Source organism: Nyctibius grandis, chromosome 8 (genome assembly GCF_013368605.1).
Source record: "Nyctibius grandis isolate bNycGra1 chromosome 8, bNycGra1.pri, whole genome shotgun sequence".
Classification (NCBI taxonomy): Eukaryota; Metazoa; Chordata; class Aves; order Nyctibiiformes; family Nyctibiidae; genus Nyctibius; species Nyctibius grandis.
In genome coordinates, this window is record NC_090665.1 from 5461658 (window position 1) to 5479810 (window position 18153).

The window sequence follows — 18153 nt, forward strand, 5'->3', positions numbered from 1 at the left end:
TTGAAAGGGCCTTTTTAAAAGGCACGGGCTTGTGTGAGGGTTTTTCTTTTCCGTAAATAAAATTAAAGAGCAAAATGTAGTGATAGGACAAGGGGTAACGGTTTAAACTGAAAGAGGGGAAATTTAGATTAGATATTAGGAATAAATTCTTTCCTGTGAGGGTGGTGAGACACTGGCCTAGGCTGCCCAGAGAAGCTGTGGATGCTCCTCCCTGGCAGTGTTCAAGGCCAGGTTGGATGGGGCTCTGAGCAACCTGGTCTAGTGGGAGGTGTCCCTGCCTGTGGCAGGGGGGTTGGAACTAGATGAGCTTTAAGGTCCCTTCCAACACAAACCATTCTATGAAGAGAGAAAAAGAACAATCCCTGCAGATTAAAAGAAAATGCAGCGAGAGTAACAGCTACCAGCATCAAAAAAAAGTATAACTCAAAAATAAATTAAATAAAAAAAGAGGACATCTAGAATACAAACAGCACGAGAGGGAACGTACAGCGTTCCTGTGAGGAAATGAAAACAAAAGCCTTCGCTCAGAGCACGCAAACCCGCGTGGCAGGGTGGGTTTGCTGGGTGCAGGCACGCTCCAGCTCGACCCCGCTCCAGCATGCTGCGAACAGCCTTCCAAACGGCACGGCACCAGAGAGGGCTGCTCCTCTCGAGAGGGCACAAGCACAGCGGTGCCGCAGCAGGGATGCAAGGAGAGAGGCGTGCACTGCGAAGGGACCCAGCCCGGAGCGGGGGCACCGAGGCATGCTCGCGGCCACAGCGTCCCCCACGTCCCCACTGGCAGGAGGCACTTGGGGGACACGGGTGCACGTGGGCACATGCGGACGCGACACGGGCAGCAAGCAGTGAGTGTGGCCAGGGCCTCCCATTTACCAGAAGTAGCGCTTGCTCCTGCAACAACTGCTGCTGCAGGATCTCTAACTGTCTCTGCTCCTCCTCTAACTGTCGCCTGATGTACTCCTGGAGGCGTGGGCAGCAAGGATCAAAGGAAAAAGAGAGAGAAGGTAAAAGAGACAGTATTTCCCAAGAGGAAGGAGAATGAGGTGGGCACCCACATCCATCCCACCCGAGAGCTGGTATCAATCCATCAGCCCGGGCACCCTCCATCCCTGTGCGAAGAACCCGGGGTGTCCACCACTCTACAAGGGACCTCCGAGCAAACATTAACTGGGAACACCACAAAACCCCACCTCGGGAACCAGCGGGTGGGAAAAACCTGCATCGAGTCATTCCACACCTGCAGGCCAGCAAGTGGATCCGCACAGAAACAAACGATGGCGGTGGAAAGCGACACATGCAGCATCAACAATTCAGCAATTTGCTCTCAAGTGGCAAAAAATATGAGTGTTTACGAGAAAAACCTCTGGTGAGAGGAAGAGGAATCCACGCTCCCGCCAGTTACCTGCTCATGCTCCGCGCGCCGCCGCTCCTCCTCCCGCCGCATCTGCTCCTCGTAGTGCCGCCGCTGCTCCCGCTCCTGCTGCTTCCGCAGCTCCTTCTCCCTTCTCTGCTGCTGCGGGGGCAGAAGGCACAGGTCAGCACCCTCACTCCTCTGCCCGGCAGCCCAAAGTCCTTTTTCTCAGGGTTTTCGCAGAGCCACCTCGCCCAGCGACCCGCAACGCTCCCGCCCGCTCGAGATGCCTTGCCAGCAGGCAGGTCCGGTTGGGGTGGTAGAGGGGCTTGTCCATCCCACCCTGTCCCACACGCTCCAGTGCCCGGCACTGGCTACAGAGAACCCAGAGCATCCTCCAAACCACTGCCAGACCACGCAGGCAACCCCATTTCTTCTCCCTCTTGCGGGTGAAGCCATGCAGGCATGGTCCCCACTTACCAGTATGCCTGACAGGTCAGTTAATCAGGCCCCAGACGCATGGGGCAGAGGGGGCTCACCCCAGGAGCCGCGTGAGCCCATCACTCACGTCTCATCCCCAACCCCCCCCACCAGGCTGAGGGAGGGTGCTGGGGGAGCTACTGCCTGCCGAGAGGGGAACGCGTCCCTCTCAGCATTTGCTGAGACCAGAAGCTAAGGCAGAACCCAAAATCCAAGGGTTTTTCCTTTTCAAAACACCAAATGAGCTTCCATTGCCCTCCTCAGGCCACCTCAGCCCCCTCCCTCCTGGGTTGCATCCCTGCTTGCTCAGCTCTACAGTATCTTTGCTGACAGCAATCCAGGACATTTTGGGGTGATGGGCACCCAGGTGACGCCCGCAGCCCACACCCCCCCTGCTTTTAACCCAACATCACTGCTCCCACAGAATCACAGAATCACACACAGAATCAACCAGGTTGGAAGAGACCTCAGGGATCATTGAGTCCAACCGTTGCCCTGACACCACCATGTCAACTAGACCATCCCACGACCCGCAGCACCCTGCTCTCCCGTCCTGGGGAGCAGCGGCTCGCAGCACGCTGCTGCGATGCTCTGCCACGGGAGCAGAGGGGCCACAGGCTGTTCTGCCCTGCAGCCCCACACCGCAGCCCCACGGGCAGAGGGCACTTGGTGCCAACGCTGGCTCCTGGGGCTCCGCAGCCTGCCCTGACCCCATCGTGTGCAGGGTGCATCCTGCGCTAACGGGGAGGCAACCCGCTGAACGATAAACCTGGTCCTTTTTTCTCCCTTTTTTACTTTGCTGTTGCCGACACGCAGCGGCTGAGCTGCCTGCAGTGGCGAGGCAGGCTGCGGAGGGGCTGGGCTGGCAGCGCCGGGCGCTCCCTAACTCCCACAGAGGGCTGGAGCTGGCAGCTGAGCCAGCGGCTCTGCCCAGGGAGCTGGCTGATGCATCTCTGACTGCTGCTCTGCAGTGAGCCTGCACTGTGGGTACAGATGGATTCGAAATCTGTATCTATCTATAGACAGAGATCTATACAGAGAGCTTCTATATAGATATATCTATCCCTATTATAGATATAGAATCATAGCATCGTTTTGGTTGGAAAGGACCTTTAAGATCATTGAGTCCAACCGTTAACCCAGCACTGCCAAGTCCACCACTAAACCATGTCCCTCAGCACCACATCTACTCATCTTTTAAATCCCCCCAGGGATGGTGACTCCACCACTTCCCTGGGCAGCCTGTTCCAATGCTTGACAACCCTTTACATGAAGAAATTTTTCTATCTATAGAGATATTATACAGATATTCTAGATATTATATAGATCTATCTCTATAATAGGTATCTATCCAATACAAAAGATCCATCTCTGATATATATTTATAACAGATATCTGATAGATCATAGAATCACAGACTGGTTTGGGTTGGAAGGGACCTTAAAGATCATCTAGTTCCAACCTCAGGCAGGCACACTTTTCCACTAGACCAGGTTGCTCCAAGCCTCATCCAATCTGATGAGGTAGATCCAACAGATCTACTCTATTAGATATCTACTGCAGATATTGTAATTCTATTCTATATCTATTCTATATTCTATTACAGGTCTCTATATACCTCTCTAGAGATAGATATCTCTAGATATCTTTACAGACAGACACCTATAGATATATTTATAGATAGATGATATACAGATATTTTAATAAATATTTAAAGACACCCCCATATTTCAATACAGGGTGGAGCCACTGCCTGTCTGGCTGCTGTCTCCTCACCCACAGCCGCCCCGCACAGGGACTCTGCTGATTCCCTCCAGCTTAACGCTAGAGCTGCGGCACAGCTCTGGTGCCACCTATAGCCACATTTATCCCTGCTGTTCCACTCGCCTCAGGGAAGGAAAAAATCGCGTCCAACCTGAAATAACCTGCCAGCTCCAGCCTCCGGCATGCCCCACGCCAGGCGCGCTCGCTCGCGCTGCCCACGTAAGCTGCATGTGTTACTCCGCGCGTACGCCCGTCCTCGCCGAGGAACGAGGTGGGGCTGTCGGGAGTTTGTTGAACACTACACTACAAATTGCAGGGGATACGCCACTGGGACGCGGTGACTACAGCAGTCATGGTAATACCCAGGGATTTCTTGGCTTTGCCAGCGCTCCCTGACCTCCACAGATGAGCGCTGTTGGTGATGGTCACTGCTCCCGGGCACCCAGGAGCACGGACCTTTTGACTAACGGGTTGAATACACGTTACCCTGAGCTTCCAATCATAGCGTGCAGTCTGGGGTGGGTTTTAATGGTTTTTTGATTTTTTTTTTTCTTTTTTTTTAGTTAAAATAGTACGCTGCTGAATAAAACACATAACGCTTGTGTAGGCTGGGCTTGGCTGGCAGGAGGCAAGGCCTTGAATGCCACAGCTATTTCTTATATAAAAGTCACCCCAATCGGTCTTTATTTCCAATCTGGCAGGTGAACAAAGCCAAACCTCTCCCAAGAAGGGGACAAAAGCGTTTTTCCCAGGGAGGAGCAGCACGCCACCATCCTTCCAGGGTACCATACGCCCATCGGCCCTGGCAAGCTTGCCCTGCTTCTGGCCTCTCTCCTGCAAGGCAGCATCTCACCACCAGCCTCCACCACACCTACAAACCCCAGGAGCTGGGAATTGAGCCCCCCAGGCACAGTTTTGTTTCAAAGCCAGGCCTGATCCAATGATCCAGGCCAGGCAAGTCAATGCCCCCATCTCCCCTCAACCTCTGCTCACACCAGCGCCAGGATGACAGGGATCCTGTTTAAGGCAGGGATTAAGATCAGCGAGATGCAGCTGCAAACTGCATGTGGAAAGCGCATGTAGAAAGTAAAAAAAAAAAAAAAAAAGAAAAAGAAGGGAGAATTCAAAGATCTCTATTTGCCTCCTTTTCTCCCTGTTTTCTGCGCTCCCTCTCCCACTGCGAACGCACACTCCCCACGTTCCTCCAAGCCTGTAACCACTGTGTGTATTTACACTATCCAGATCTATTATTCATTCCAGGCAAGAGCGCCAATTAATTAGGACTGCATTTATATAACTCTGCAGGTAAAGCTGTATGCAGTTGCTTGTAAGCCAGAATGGGGCCTTATTTGCACTGCACTAGAAATGACAGATTTTAAATATTGATGAGGGAAGACACACGAAGGCAAAACCTCTGGTGGGAAGGCCCTTGGAGGCCTGGCATGAAACAAGGGCTTCAAAGGAGGACGCTCGCTTTGCGAGATCAGACGCGTTCAGTACGACAATCGATCGGCGAGCTGGAGCTGCCCCGTGCCCTTGGGGAGCTCGGAAGGGCACCGACTCTTGCAAGAAGAGTCTCCTGGAAACCATGGCTGCTGCTCCCAAACACAAGCATAAGCCAGCAAAGAAGTGGAAGGGGAAATCCAGGTGACAAATGAAAACAAATATCCTCGGTAGTTGTGTTGTTGTGACAGGCTCATTTATCTGAGCCACCAGGGAAAGAGTGACTGTGGCTGGAACATCATCTTCCCTGACACACCAAGCACTGGAGCACGGAGAGGTGTTTCCCACTGGTAAAGAAATTGGGTCAGAACTTCCCATCATGGCAAACGGGGATCTGATATGCTCTGAACCATCACAGGAGCTTTTAGTCGGGATCATCATGGAGGGATGCTCCACGCAGGAAAACCAGGAGCTTTGCATGCTTTATAACCAAAGGAAAACTGAACAGATGCAGGGCTTAGCACATACCTGTACTACAGGAGCTGCTGTAATGCAGCTCTCCCTGGAAATGGGTAAGGGACTACTGCCAGGACCACTGCAGTGCCACCAGGTACCCACAGCACTGTGAGGAGGCTGTCATCTTAATGAGAATGCTCCTGCCAGCTATAGGACACCTGCATATGCAGAAGAAAATAACAACCGCCATTTTAGCTGGCCTAAGTTTATCTATAATTCATTGCTGGAATTTTTTTGCATTGCTTTATAAGAGCTTCCTGTAGACGGTCTTCTGCTGCTTAACATATAAAGAAGCTGCAGCAATTTTTTTATCCCCTGAACATCTAGCTCTATAACTGCACTGAATGAAACCTTACATGCAAAGAGCAAGATGCTTAGTTTTGCCCTGTACGTTCCCTGTGAAGGTCTGATGTTCATTTTATACCTAGGAAGGAAAAAAATCCACAACATGGCAGAAAAGCGATGCTAGGTAAACCCCCCTGACTATCCCTGCCCTCCGCTGCCAAGGGGTCTGCACAGAGATTTGTCTCGTGGTATCCCTAATGCTCCTGGCTGGGAGATGCGTTATTCCCATAGCTCAGCTGGAGTTTTGGTGGTTAAACTGGTGCAGCAAGGCTCATTCTGTGCCAGCAAGAAATGGAGGGCTTATTAGGGAACTATATATATCTAATATTTGTACATACAGAGAAAAATTAAAATATATTCAAGCCTATTCACCCTTCTGCATTACACAAATACTTCCCTTAGTGCTATTTGATCTATTGATCTTTAATTCTCTAATTCAGGGTTTTTTTGCAGTTAGTTCTGGTGCACATTTTGAATTCACAAGACCAACTTTCTGGATGAGGGAAAACAAAGCTGCAACTCTGCTCTCATGAAGGTCCCAGTTTCAAAGCTAGCTTGGGGATTTTTACTTCCACTGCAATTAAAGACAGCTGCAAATCTAAATCTCTCCGGCTGCCTGGAAGAAGATTCAGCCTTAAAGAAGGAAATTGGTCAGCTGTTGAAAAAGGAGACTCAAGTGTCTGACAGATGCAAGGAGGCACGCTAAGGATGGCAGCAGGTCTTGGGGGCAGCATGAGGTGCATCAGGACACCACCATCAGACTTCCTTACTTGACTTTTTTATATATGCATTTGGTGTTATTGACGGAGCGACATTAGGAGATGGCGGATCTCCCCAAAAAGGCCCTAAAATGAGAGCTACTTTGTGAGAGGTTGAGAAATCCTGGTTTAGGAAGATCAAGGTGACAGAAAAAATGGGATTCCTTCATTATGAGCTCTGCTGGGTGAGGGAACAGAAGTGGTGGGAGCTCTAACCCTGGCAGTATTTAAAAACAAGACTGGAAAACCACAAGAAAATCTACTGAAGGTCTGCTCTGACAGAGGAAGGGACCAGTTACCCCACTAACAGCCTTTTGCTGTGCGTCTCCAGTACAAATTAACTCCAGGCATTTTTGAGCTTGGCATCCTCCAAAGTCCACCCTTTTGGTGCTGCGCTGGGGCCCAGCCGACACGCTCGCTCAGCCTGGCCACCTTCACGGCGCCTCACCATGAGTCAGAGCTCTTTCTATAAACACACTAATACGCCTGGCAGTACTAAATAAGCTGACTTAGGAGCCCCAAAAGCCACCAGCTCCAAGTGTTTATTTGTCCCGGATGCTCTATTGGGTTTTAAAGGTCAATTTTACTTCGAAAATACAGTAATCTGAGCCTTCCACTGGTCTCTCCTCCCAGAGATCTGCTGGTACAGTGCAGCCTGTTGGAGGCACACCCCATCTTAGTCAGACCGTAAAGCAGCATGGAAGAAACCATGCTCCCATTAACCAAAATAAATCCAGAGCAGAGAGTCAGCAACTGAAGCTAGTGCAAAGCTAGCGTAAGAAAAAGCAGACAGGCCAAAAGGCAACAGCCTGGCTGCTGCTGAAGCCTTCGGGTGCTGTTGTGATCACAGATGGGTACAAGATGTTGTGATGGGTACAAGAGCTGGAGCAGCGCTGCTCTCCGGAGCAAAACTGCAGTGACATGGATGGAGTGCGCTGGGTGCCTCCGGGCAGTGACACCAAACTCGGCACAGCTGTGACAGCTGCTGTTTGGTACCTCTGTCTGACCGTCAGATGCTTCCTGCCCCAAAATATCTGGGAAGAACAAAGACCAAACGATATCCACTGCTGGCTGGCTGTGCTAGAAACAGTGGGGCAGCCTGGGGGTACAAGCCCCGTCCCATGTCCCCACGCAGAGGCAGCATCCCTCCCCAGGGTGGGTGCTGAGACTCCTCTGGGAGCAGGAAGCTCAAGGGCAGGATGCCCAAAGCTGCTTGAGCAGCTCCTCTAGCCCACTCCCTGCAGCAGCCATGAAACTTCCTTTGCTGATCTCTGCCTCTACTATTTTTCTGGTTTTCCTACAGCAGCCCACAGCAGATACACAATACTTCGCAGCCGGCAAAGCCACAGCCGGCCATGCTCAGTGGTGTCCCTCCTAACCGCTGCCACAACCCACCGCGTTTGCAACAGGAGGTCTGTACCTCTTCAAGGACTCCTGCTTTAATCCTCACCATGGCAACTCAGCTGCATTTCTTCCTTGCCATGCAAACGGTGTCTAATAGACAGGAGAGCTCATTTTACCCCATGGCTAGAGATGCAAGTGAGGCTAAACCCATCCAGATAGGGCCAAGAAGACACCGGGGACACCACAGCCACCAGCATGTAGCTGCTCACTCTACACCATTCCTGGCTAAACCCACAGGGCTGATCACACCAGTGGACCCGTGGAGGGCAGAGGAGGCCTCTTCTTTCCCCAGTTCTCTGATACATCAGGAGAGTGAAGACACCTCTTTGCTGGCTCTGCTCCAGCACATCTCTCGCTTTCATTTAGGTCCAAAAATTGTAAGGCAGCTGGGAAGAAGGCAATGGGTGGAGAGCCCAGCGGGGCTGTTAGAGCCACCAGAAACAGAGACATTGATTTTAAATCCTGGCTATGGTGGCATTAGCTTTTAGTGACATGGAGGAAAGGACTGGGGGACTGGCAGAGCCCGAGGGGGCTGCGCTCATCCCAGCCCTGCAAGGGAGCACCTCCGTAGCTCAGGGCAGAGCTCGGCAGCTTAGCAAGGGGATTAGTCCTCCATTCAAACCCTGCCTGGGAAGCAGCGAAGAGAGAGAACAGTTTTCTTCTATGTGAAGAGAACATATTAATACCACATCAAGCATTGTGTTTGTTACAGGATTGCAGCTAATCTGGTGTCTGCTTTTACTCCGCTATTGTTCTGCTCCTGTACCGCTTGCAGCAAGCCGATCGGGACAAAGGCAGAGGGAGGTTTTCTTACGACAGACCCCAGATCTATCGGGGCAGGGTGTTTCAGGGTGCGCCTACATGCAAACCCTGTCCCCTCTCCAAGCAGCCCGCTGGCTTTGGGAAGGGTGCAGGACACAAGCAAAGCCTCACATACAGTGTATTGAGCGCGATGCTCTGACAGCACAGCAGACCTACATATTTACCAGACTGAAAAAATGCTTTGCCGGACCACCTCGAAGAGGGGCCACACCATCACCACCAGCTGCCAGAAATTCCTTCCTGTCTGTGCCCCTGGCCTGGGGGCATCACACAGCCCACGGAGGGTCAGGTTAAACACGACAGACACTCTGGCTCAAGCAAATTAAGGGGGTGGCTGCTCTAATAGCCCATTTACTGCAAGTCCTTTTTTCAGACACATCGGTGACCTCTTTGGAAAGCTAATTTAATTACCCTTAACACATGAACCCGTCAATCAGACACTTGGGATGAGTTCAGTGTGAGGCAATCGGTGTCTTTGTGCAAAATCCCATCAAAAACCCAAGAGCAGGGGAAAAGCCCCCTTATTTTTGGGTGGACTTCTGCAATCCAAGAACCAGGAGCTAAACCAAAATCAAGCGCTTCCGACAGAGTACGCGGCCAGGCTGCGCAGCTCAGGGACACCCAAAGTCACCCGGTCAAATCCTGCAGCTGGATTTTAAATGAGGTGGATAATTTTATGACCGATCGCATTTGTAGCTGGTATGTTAAGACAAGAGTAATGAAATCTTATGCTTCGGGGCACGTATGGATCATTGCACAAGTCAGGCAGGCATCTGCCCCTCCCCTGCCAGAGAAATGGTAATTGGCAGGGACTGGAAGGACTAAAGTTGAAATTAGGGGTTAAAGGGGACACAAGTGGCACATGGATCTGGGGAAAGGGCAAGTGGAGCTTTTCAGCTTCTTCTCAGCTCTAACAATCCACAGCAGCAAATAACGACAATGAACTTGACAGATGCCTGGACCAGTAAGTTTTGCCCACCTTGACTGAATACAGCTATCACCCCAACAATGGGCTAACTCTGCTCAGTACTTCCAGTGACCCTTTTAAGTTTGGTATTTCAAGGGTTTATTTACAGCGAACCAGCTCTATCACCTTCACAAGGGTTGGCAACACTTACTGTGGTGAGGAGAGTGGCTGGAGGCTGGTATGCAAAAAGGATGAGCAGGGGGGTTTGTCCAGTGTAATAAAACATTTGGGGTTACCAACTAGAGAGGTTAGGACGTGATCTTCTCAAACCAGGCTGAGAACAGTCACTTGGGACCGGCTACCAGAAATCCTGCTGTTCTGCCCAAAACCAGCCTTTGCCAGCCCATTGCTCGGCTCTGGCCAGTTACCTCCTCCAGCCTTCGCCTCTGCTCCTTCTGCTCCTCGATCCGCTTCTGCCGCTCGGCCAGCAACTGCCGCTTGTGCTCCTCATTCTCCCGCTGCTGCTGCTCCAGCTGCTGCCGGCGCAGGGCCTCCGACCGCTCCTTGTTCGCCAGCTGCAGCCTCAAGAAATCCCGTCTCAGCGTCGACTCCCCAGGCAGGTTTAGGATGGAGCTGCACAGGAGAGAGGCATCAGAGAAGATCCCCTCCCGCATCCTTAAACCTCTTGCCAGGGTACGTTCTGGGTGATTTTCCAGTTTAGCCTTTGACCCGACAGCGTCCCAACACCCGACAGTGCTTGGGCAGCAGCGCATGGAGGGATGGGGGGACCACAAGCGTCGGGGCAGGGCAGCAGACACCGTACTCTGTTCACAGCTCACCAGTAACTCATTTGCTAAAGGTTCCCATCACATTAAGTTTCTAACCAAAGCCCCTTGTGCTGCAGCAGCACACACTATATTTAGCTGTTCACAAAGCACATTTAGCATGAATCACTGCCAGCTATTAAAATACTACATTATCTCAGGGAAATAATGGAATAACCTGATACTAATTACAACGGCTCTGAAAAATGTCACCGAAGAAAGTTCCAGCCCTACCATGCTCGCAGCAGCACCGGGGAGGCTTCACGGGGAAAAGTTACACAGCAATAGGGAGTTAACACTTGGATGTTAAGGAACCACACTTTAAAGAGTCTTCTTTCATTTCACCTCACGTTTTTTCTGTATCTAAATGCCCACATTCCCATGACAGCACCACACCGCGCTGCAGATCCCACAGGCAACGGGGTACCTGGCCTTCGTCCCCAGCTTTTGGCTAAGGCAATCTGCAGCATCAGTTCATACCCACACACCATCTAGCAGAGGGAATATACTCTGTTCTGCCAGGGAACAGGACTCAGTGCTCAAACGCTCTTCCTTCTGTTTCTAATTCATATCAGCCTGTAATCCAAGCTGATTTTATACAGTTAAAGAGATCTAAGTGCAGAAATGCAATGCTGATGCTCACCTGGGCTCTCCAGAGTCATTTTCCTCCTCCTCCTCCTCACTTCCACTGTACTCATACTCCGTCTCATCTAGGAACAGAATTGCTCATCAGTGCCCTTTGCTGGACTCATTTGTTTTTCCAGTGGTTGAAAACCCCAGGGCTCTGAAGGCAGAACAGACAGCTCTCTTTTCTCGCATGACAAGCAATAAGCAGCATTATTTCTCTGCATTTTCTATTTTTACAGGGGGCTGCAAGGCCAGGGAAGCACGGGCAGTCTCCCTGGGTGCTGCAGTCCCGGCCGGAGCACCATGGGCAGCAGCAGCACAGCAGACAACTGCCCCAACAACCACAGACACTCCATGCAAAGACGGGGGGTGTCCATAAAACAAGAATTGATCCCCATAGAGCAACAGGGTTCTCGAAAGCGAGGTGCACCACAAGCTGTTGAAGCCACAGGCACTGGAAGGTGGGATTTAACCACTGCTCTGAAGGCACAAACTCCTCTCTCCCTAAACATACACTCTTCCTATACAAATCCATGGACTTTCCAGGCAATGAAGACATCTACAAAAAAGCCCAACTGCGATGTTGTGCTACATACTGTGATTTCTAGTGGGATATCATCTTATCGGATGAAGGGAATGATGGTAAAAGAAAGGCTTGTATTTATCCAATTACTCTCCATCTCTAGGGTCCAACCCTCATTTGCCAGACTAAACACATTTAATACTTCACTGGGATCCTGTTTTATTGTTTTGATTGTAGTGAAATCTATTACAAGGGGCTGGAAGGTATGCATGAAAAATTAATACTGCTACCAATAAGAAGAGAAACAGCGACATAATTTGCTGGATTCTACAAATGAGCTTTCAAATTAAAATTCGGTGCACAAGCCGCTGAATACTTTAACAAGTTTCTTCAGTTATCTGATCTTCCTTTCAGAGGGCTTTGATAGGGCCTGGAGAGTTCACTGAAAACATTCAGTTTAATAGGTTATTCCTAGTCAACGGAATTGCTTTGGGGCAAGGGTCTTATCTAGATGTTCGTTTGCACAGCTCTGCTCAACGCTGGTGCAGCATGAACGTCACGTAGATCAACAGACTTGGCATGAAATATGTGAGCTGGGAAAAACTCAGCTTAGCAGCTTCTCCCTCCCACACGCCAGTACGTCTATATGCACACGTAAATTTTATACACACATTTTAATGAATCAAAGCTTAAATGTTCCATGTGGAAATTACCACCTCGAGAAAAAAAGATATCATTTTTTATCAGGAAAAAAATATTTAAAAACACTGATTAGCTCTAATGACTATCACCTGTAGGCTTTGTATGAACACCGATCGTTTTGTTATGGGTATTTATTTTCGTTTCAATGACTAAGAGGAATCAAATCAAACAAAATAATCTGACCTCAAAACCATAAGAAGCATGGTCACACAGAAGGACCACATCTATTTAACTCAACCAATCTGCGAACAAACTTGGCCATCTGAATAAGGGAAACTGGTACTGAGACCACGAGCAACCCAGTCCTCGTTGCCTTCCTTCTACCCACATGCTTCACCTGCATGGATGCGCCTTGGTCTACGTTGGGGACCTCTAAGCACATGGCAGAGGTCAGGGATTGCCCAGAGCATTGCTGCTCCACAAACCTTTCTCACTTCTCCACTAACCTTTCTCGCCTCGCTTCTTTTTAGTCCTGTCGATATGGTCCTTGAGCTGGATGCGGACCTGCCTTTCGTTGGGCTGGTCTCGGATGAAGGGGTGCTTCATCAGCTGCTCCGTGGTTGGTCTCTGGCTGTGGTTCTTCACTAGGCAGCTCTCAATGAAGGACTGAAACTTTTTAGACCTGGCCAAGTACAGAAAAGGAAGGTACAGACAAAATAAGTAACTATATCGATTCTCGTATTAGAAAGTGAGAAACCTGTGGCTATTTCAGAAGACCACTTGGCTGCTACACAGTTCTTGCTCAGATGGAGCCTTCCAAGAGGATTCCCATGACTTGTCTGCTGATGCTTAGCACTGTCTCAAAGCAGCACCATCACATGTGCCCTCTATCACTTTCCCCTCTCCTGCTCTTCCCATGGATGCTCCTATCTATGCCTTCCTGGTGCAACTACAAGAAACCACCATTCTGCTGAGTCTGGAGAAAGTTGGGAACCATCAGTATGACCAGGGAATCACCAAAGCCAGATGTCATCAATGGCAACCAAGAAAATGCAAGGAAGTGTTCCTCCTCCTTTCCCTTCACCCTGTGAAAGTGTAGATAGAAACACATACAGATACAAATGCAATTCCTTAATGGACTGTTTCTCATATTTTTGGCCCTGGGCAGTATTTCAAGAGATGTAATTTTCTGGAGATGAGTGGGACAAGCTAGGTTGATGGGTTTTTCTAGATTTAACCACCCAACATTACATGGCTTGTTAAAGCTCAGACAACCTCTGGGTGATGCTCGCTGCCTACAGCCCTCCTCTGCTCTCACAGGGAGACCCAGCAGGTCTTGGGGGCCACTGTGCCCTGGTCCCCCCTGATCACAGACCCAGGTGAATGATCTTTGGGCAGCACTGCTTGGGCAGAGGTGGGAACACGGCTGCGGGTGGCAGAGCCCAGCCCCTCCTCACAGCCTGCCTTCTTGCAAACGGTTAAACTCAATCTCAGCTAAAACAATTTCAGCCAAATCTTTAATGAACAAATTTCTCTTAGTCTCAAGTGTTGCCTATCAAAAGTTTTCCTGGAACTAATTTCACCACATTATAAACCCAAGAGAACAGGGATTAACAAGCCAGAAAGATGTTGACAGGCCACTATAATCTATGTTGCTTTAGCAAATAGGAAAACGAGCATAAATTAATGTCAGAAGCCAACAGATACTACAGAATTGCATTACAAGTAAAACAATAAGCTTTCAGGGATTTCACTTTTAAGCTGTCAGACTAAAAGTGATTTATCTTTTAAGTGCTAATCCATACAAATTGAGATGCAAAAATAAAATATGCTACTGGATCCAATTAAATCCTCCCTCTAGCTTTATTAACGAGCAAATCTTCTTTCCCCACCTTTTCTTAAGAAACCCCGTGTCTCAGTATATTCCAGGAGGGACAATCCACACAATACGCCAAAAAAATCTGCTTCTAAAACATGATTCTCCCTTGTTGGTGTGAAGCTGGAGAGACTCCGGTCCTGGATGCAAATAAGGTGGAGGTGAAGTAGCTAAAAAGTCATCCTCCAGTAAGTGATGGGTTTGCCCATCACTTGGGGATGGGGGTCCCAGTGCCCTGCAATACCCTAAGACATCTTTGCATCCTTGAGCTGGCTGAGCAGCTGTGAACAAGGACCAGCTCATGCCTCTGGTTTTCCTGAAATTTTGCTCTCCAAAAAAGCAAGCCTGTCCAGTGGCACAGGTCAGCCCTCAGCAGGGCTGGAGCAGAAGACAAGGGCTTTCTCCCCGGCTCTGATCCAGGAGGCCACCATCACACATCTCATCCCCTCCCCAGGTGTAGGTCAGCCCATCTTCATGAACCACGCGCTCCTCCAGCTCCTGGGGTTTGCAAAGCTTAAATAAATGTTTGCAAAGTCTTTGCAGCTGCTTGGATGAAAAGTGGTATCCCAGTGCAAATATCACCTCATTAACAGAGAGGTTCTGTCATCTCTTGTGAGGCAGGGCTAGGGAGTGTACGTGGGAATGACAACACTACAGTTCAAATTCATTTTACCTGCAAAACGTGGGAAGAAGAAAATAAAGCTTCGTTGTTGCTGGCTGGCTTTAATTGGGAAAGAAAATGATATCGAAGACTCTTTAATTTCACAGGATCACGGCAATATTTTCAAAGTCAGTTCAAGGATTTGGTAGGCAACAGAAGTATTTTCCTCTCTGGGATTTTCAATTCGGGGCAGCTCCTGTGCCTGCTCTCCCTCTCAGCTTTCCCTGACTTAGCCTCAAATGTGCTGGAGTCACTTCGCTATTTCTTTCACATAAGAAAGAAGATGTGTTAATAGTGCTGGGTTAACGGTTGGACTCGATGATCCTAAAGGTCCTTTCCAACCAAAATGAGTCTATCATGCTAAGATGGTCTGCCCACCTGGTGTACTTTCACGTCCTGCTGCACACAGAAGCAAGGATGAACTCAAAGTTCAAATTGAACCTTTCTTCATTTTGCTTTTCTCTTGTGAAAACCACTGACTGCCGGACAGCCACACTGAAAGCTTGGTCAAACATCTCCAGTCTTCTTGGGTCAGGCCTGCAGAGCTCCAGGACCCATTCTGGCTGGGCCCAAAACCTCCAGCTGAGAAGAGAGCTGGGGACAGCAAGTTTGCCTGGTGTCCCACTGAAAATGCTAAAAAAAATTGCTCTTAAGGAATCAGTGGAGTTGTAGTGGCTTGGAGCTTCATCTGGGTCCTTTGGAGTTTCTCATTGCAATGAAAGCCTGGAAGACGGATATAGGTTTGAGCTGCCCAGGGTACATGTGGCCCAGCTCTGCTGGAGATCAGGGATCCCTGCTTGCTCATGGAGGGGTAGCAGGGGCCAGGTGAGCACCACGCTCCCCTGGAGGTGGTTCAAAACTGGAGTTCCATTAAACTATGGCTTCCAAAGCAATTCCTCTCTCAAAGGACCCGGGATCTCGTCCCTGGCAGTGCAGCCCTGGACAGACCAGCCGACCCCAGGCAGACACCACCACGGTTCCCCACCATGAGATGTGCAAACCTGAGACAGCCACCAGCCATGAGAGGGGAAGGTGGTGCCAAGCAACACCCCGGCCTGCACAAAGCACATCCCGTTACCTCAGAGCGGGGAAGAAAATACCACTTCCACCCCAGCTCTGTTTTTACCTTGAGACAGGGAAGCGTTCTGCTCAAAACCTGTGCAAAACCTTGAGGCTGAGGAAGCCTTTGCTGAATAAACAGCACGTTTGTATGAAAAATAAACTCTAAAGTCTTACAATCCATTTTGTGCCGTACCAGTGAGAGCATAATGCAGTAGGAGACTGGTGATCTGGCACAAAGCGAGCATATAAACTATTTTCTCAGCTGACAAAAAGGCTGAGCAAGGAGAGGGAGCATCTTTGACACCCTCTGCAGAGCTGGCTGGGAAAGGTCCCTCTCCTGGTTTGGTACTGGAGCAGCTGATGATCAGGCTGACAAAATCAAGATGCCTCTTGCCAAAGCCTGGGTGAGTTTTTAGGCGGCTGGTCCTAAAACCCCAACACCGTGCATCTGATGCAGAGTGCTCCAAGCCCCTCTTGCTCCTCTCCCAGCAACAAAATCCCTGCTGCTTTGGCACCAGCATTTTCAATACCTGACAATTACTCCTGTCCTTTCTTTTTTTTTTGCATCTTCAAAAAGATAATAAGCATAATTTCAAGGAATAAAGCAAAACTTCCCTCCACGAGCTCAGCCCATCTGGGAGGAAGGGGCAGTGCTTCTCTCTAACATCTGGCAGATCTTTCCTGACCAGACCACTGCTGAACCTGAAGCAGGCAAACAGCACTAACCAAAGATGGGTGTTTTTCAGGACTCCAGCTCCATCAGTACAGAACATACAGTAACAAAACAACATCTGCTGGGCTTCAGGAATATTTTTCCTACGGGTTTTCATTGGCATGCCCTGCCTTTTTTTTTTTTTTTTTTTTCCAAAAGTGTGATGTATATTTTTCCTGCAAAATTTTAAAATAAAGCTGAAACTAAGTACAAATCTCTGCATTCCTGGGCCTTCAAGATAAACTCTTCCTTTTTTTTTGGCCTGGATACATGTTTCCACTAGAAAACAGAACCTGACTGGAAAGAGACGGGAGCCAAGCAAAGTGTCATCTGCATGAACCACCTTGGAAAAACCGACTCCGTGCTGTGAAATGGCAGTGTTGGAGAGCGTTCCCCTCCCTGCCTGCCTAGGAAGCTCTCCGTCCCACAGTGAGCACCTCCGTCAGATCAAACTGATCCCTCTGCTCCGCTCTCGTGAGTCCCCCCCCTGCAGTGCTGTGTTCAGCTCTGGGGCCCTCAACATAAGAAGGACATGGAGCTGTTGGAACGAGTCCAGAGGAGGTCACGAAGATGCTCAGAGGGCTGGAGCACCTCTGCTATGGAGACAGGCTGAGAGAGTTGGGGCTGTTCAGCCTGGAGAAGAGAAGGCTCCGGGGAGACCTTCTAGCAGCCTTCCAGTACCTGAAGGGGCTACAGGAAAGCTGGAGGGACTTTTTACAAGGGCATGTAGTGATAGGACGAGGGGAATGGTTTCAAACTGAAAGAGGGGAGATTTAGATTAGATATTAGGAAGAAATTCTTTCCTGTGAGGGTGGTGAGACACTGGCCCAGGTTGCCCAGAGAAGCTGTAGCTCCCCCCTCCCTGGCAGTGTTCAAGGCCAGGCTGGATGGGGCTGGGAGCAACCTGATCTAGTGGAAGGTGTCCCTGCCTGTGGCAGGGGGGTGGAACGAGATGAGCTTTAAGGTCCCTTCTGACCCAAACCAGTCTATGGTTCTATGATAAACTGCCTCTCCGTAGGAGATCAAGACCCAAACCTGCACTCACCGGAGCGATGCTGGAGACCGTCACCGACCCCTGAAGCTACATAAACATAAACACCAAATCCCCAGCGCGCCCAGGCTGCGGAAATAACTTGCTCCAGAAACGTTTTTACAGTTGTTGAAGACCGAGAGAGACTCACCACTTCTTTGATTTCAACCTCGGGGCCGGGTTGCGGGGGATGAGGAAGAGGGCCCTCATGGGATGCATGTCACAGAGAGCTGCAACGTGCAAGAAGAGGCATTAAACACGGCACGGCATCTCGCACCCCCCCCCACCCCCCGCTTCCCTAAGGAGAGGCCACACGCCCAGCTGGGGAGCACCAAGTGCTCTAGTGACACGTCAGGAGCCACACAGGGGGTCGTGTGCCTTTGCTCACTGTCCATCGTGTCCCCTG

General features: G+C 49.9%; 1 protein-coding gene across 1 annotated transcript in view; it reads right to left on the reverse strand.

Moving 5' to 3' along the window:
• Positions 1 to 18153, reverse strand: part of TNIK (TRAF2 and NCK interacting kinase) — a 158810-nt gene that overhangs the window by 38592 nt on the left and 102065 nt on the right. Inside the window, exons 9-14 of the mRNA XM_068406081.1 lie at positions 17899 to 17977; positions 12913 to 13088; positions 11258 to 11324; positions 10219 to 10423; positions 1403 to 1513; positions 874 to 960 (exon numbers count right to left, since the gene is read on the reverse strand). Of these exons, the coding sequence (XP_068262182.1) occupies positions 874 to 960; positions 1403 to 1513; positions 10219 to 10423; positions 11258 to 11324; positions 12913 to 13088; positions 17899 to 17977 (725 nt within the window). The remainder of the gene's footprint in view (positions 1 to 873; positions 961 to 1402; positions 1514 to 10218; positions 10424 to 11257; positions 11325 to 12912; positions 13089 to 17898; positions 17978 to 18153) is intronic.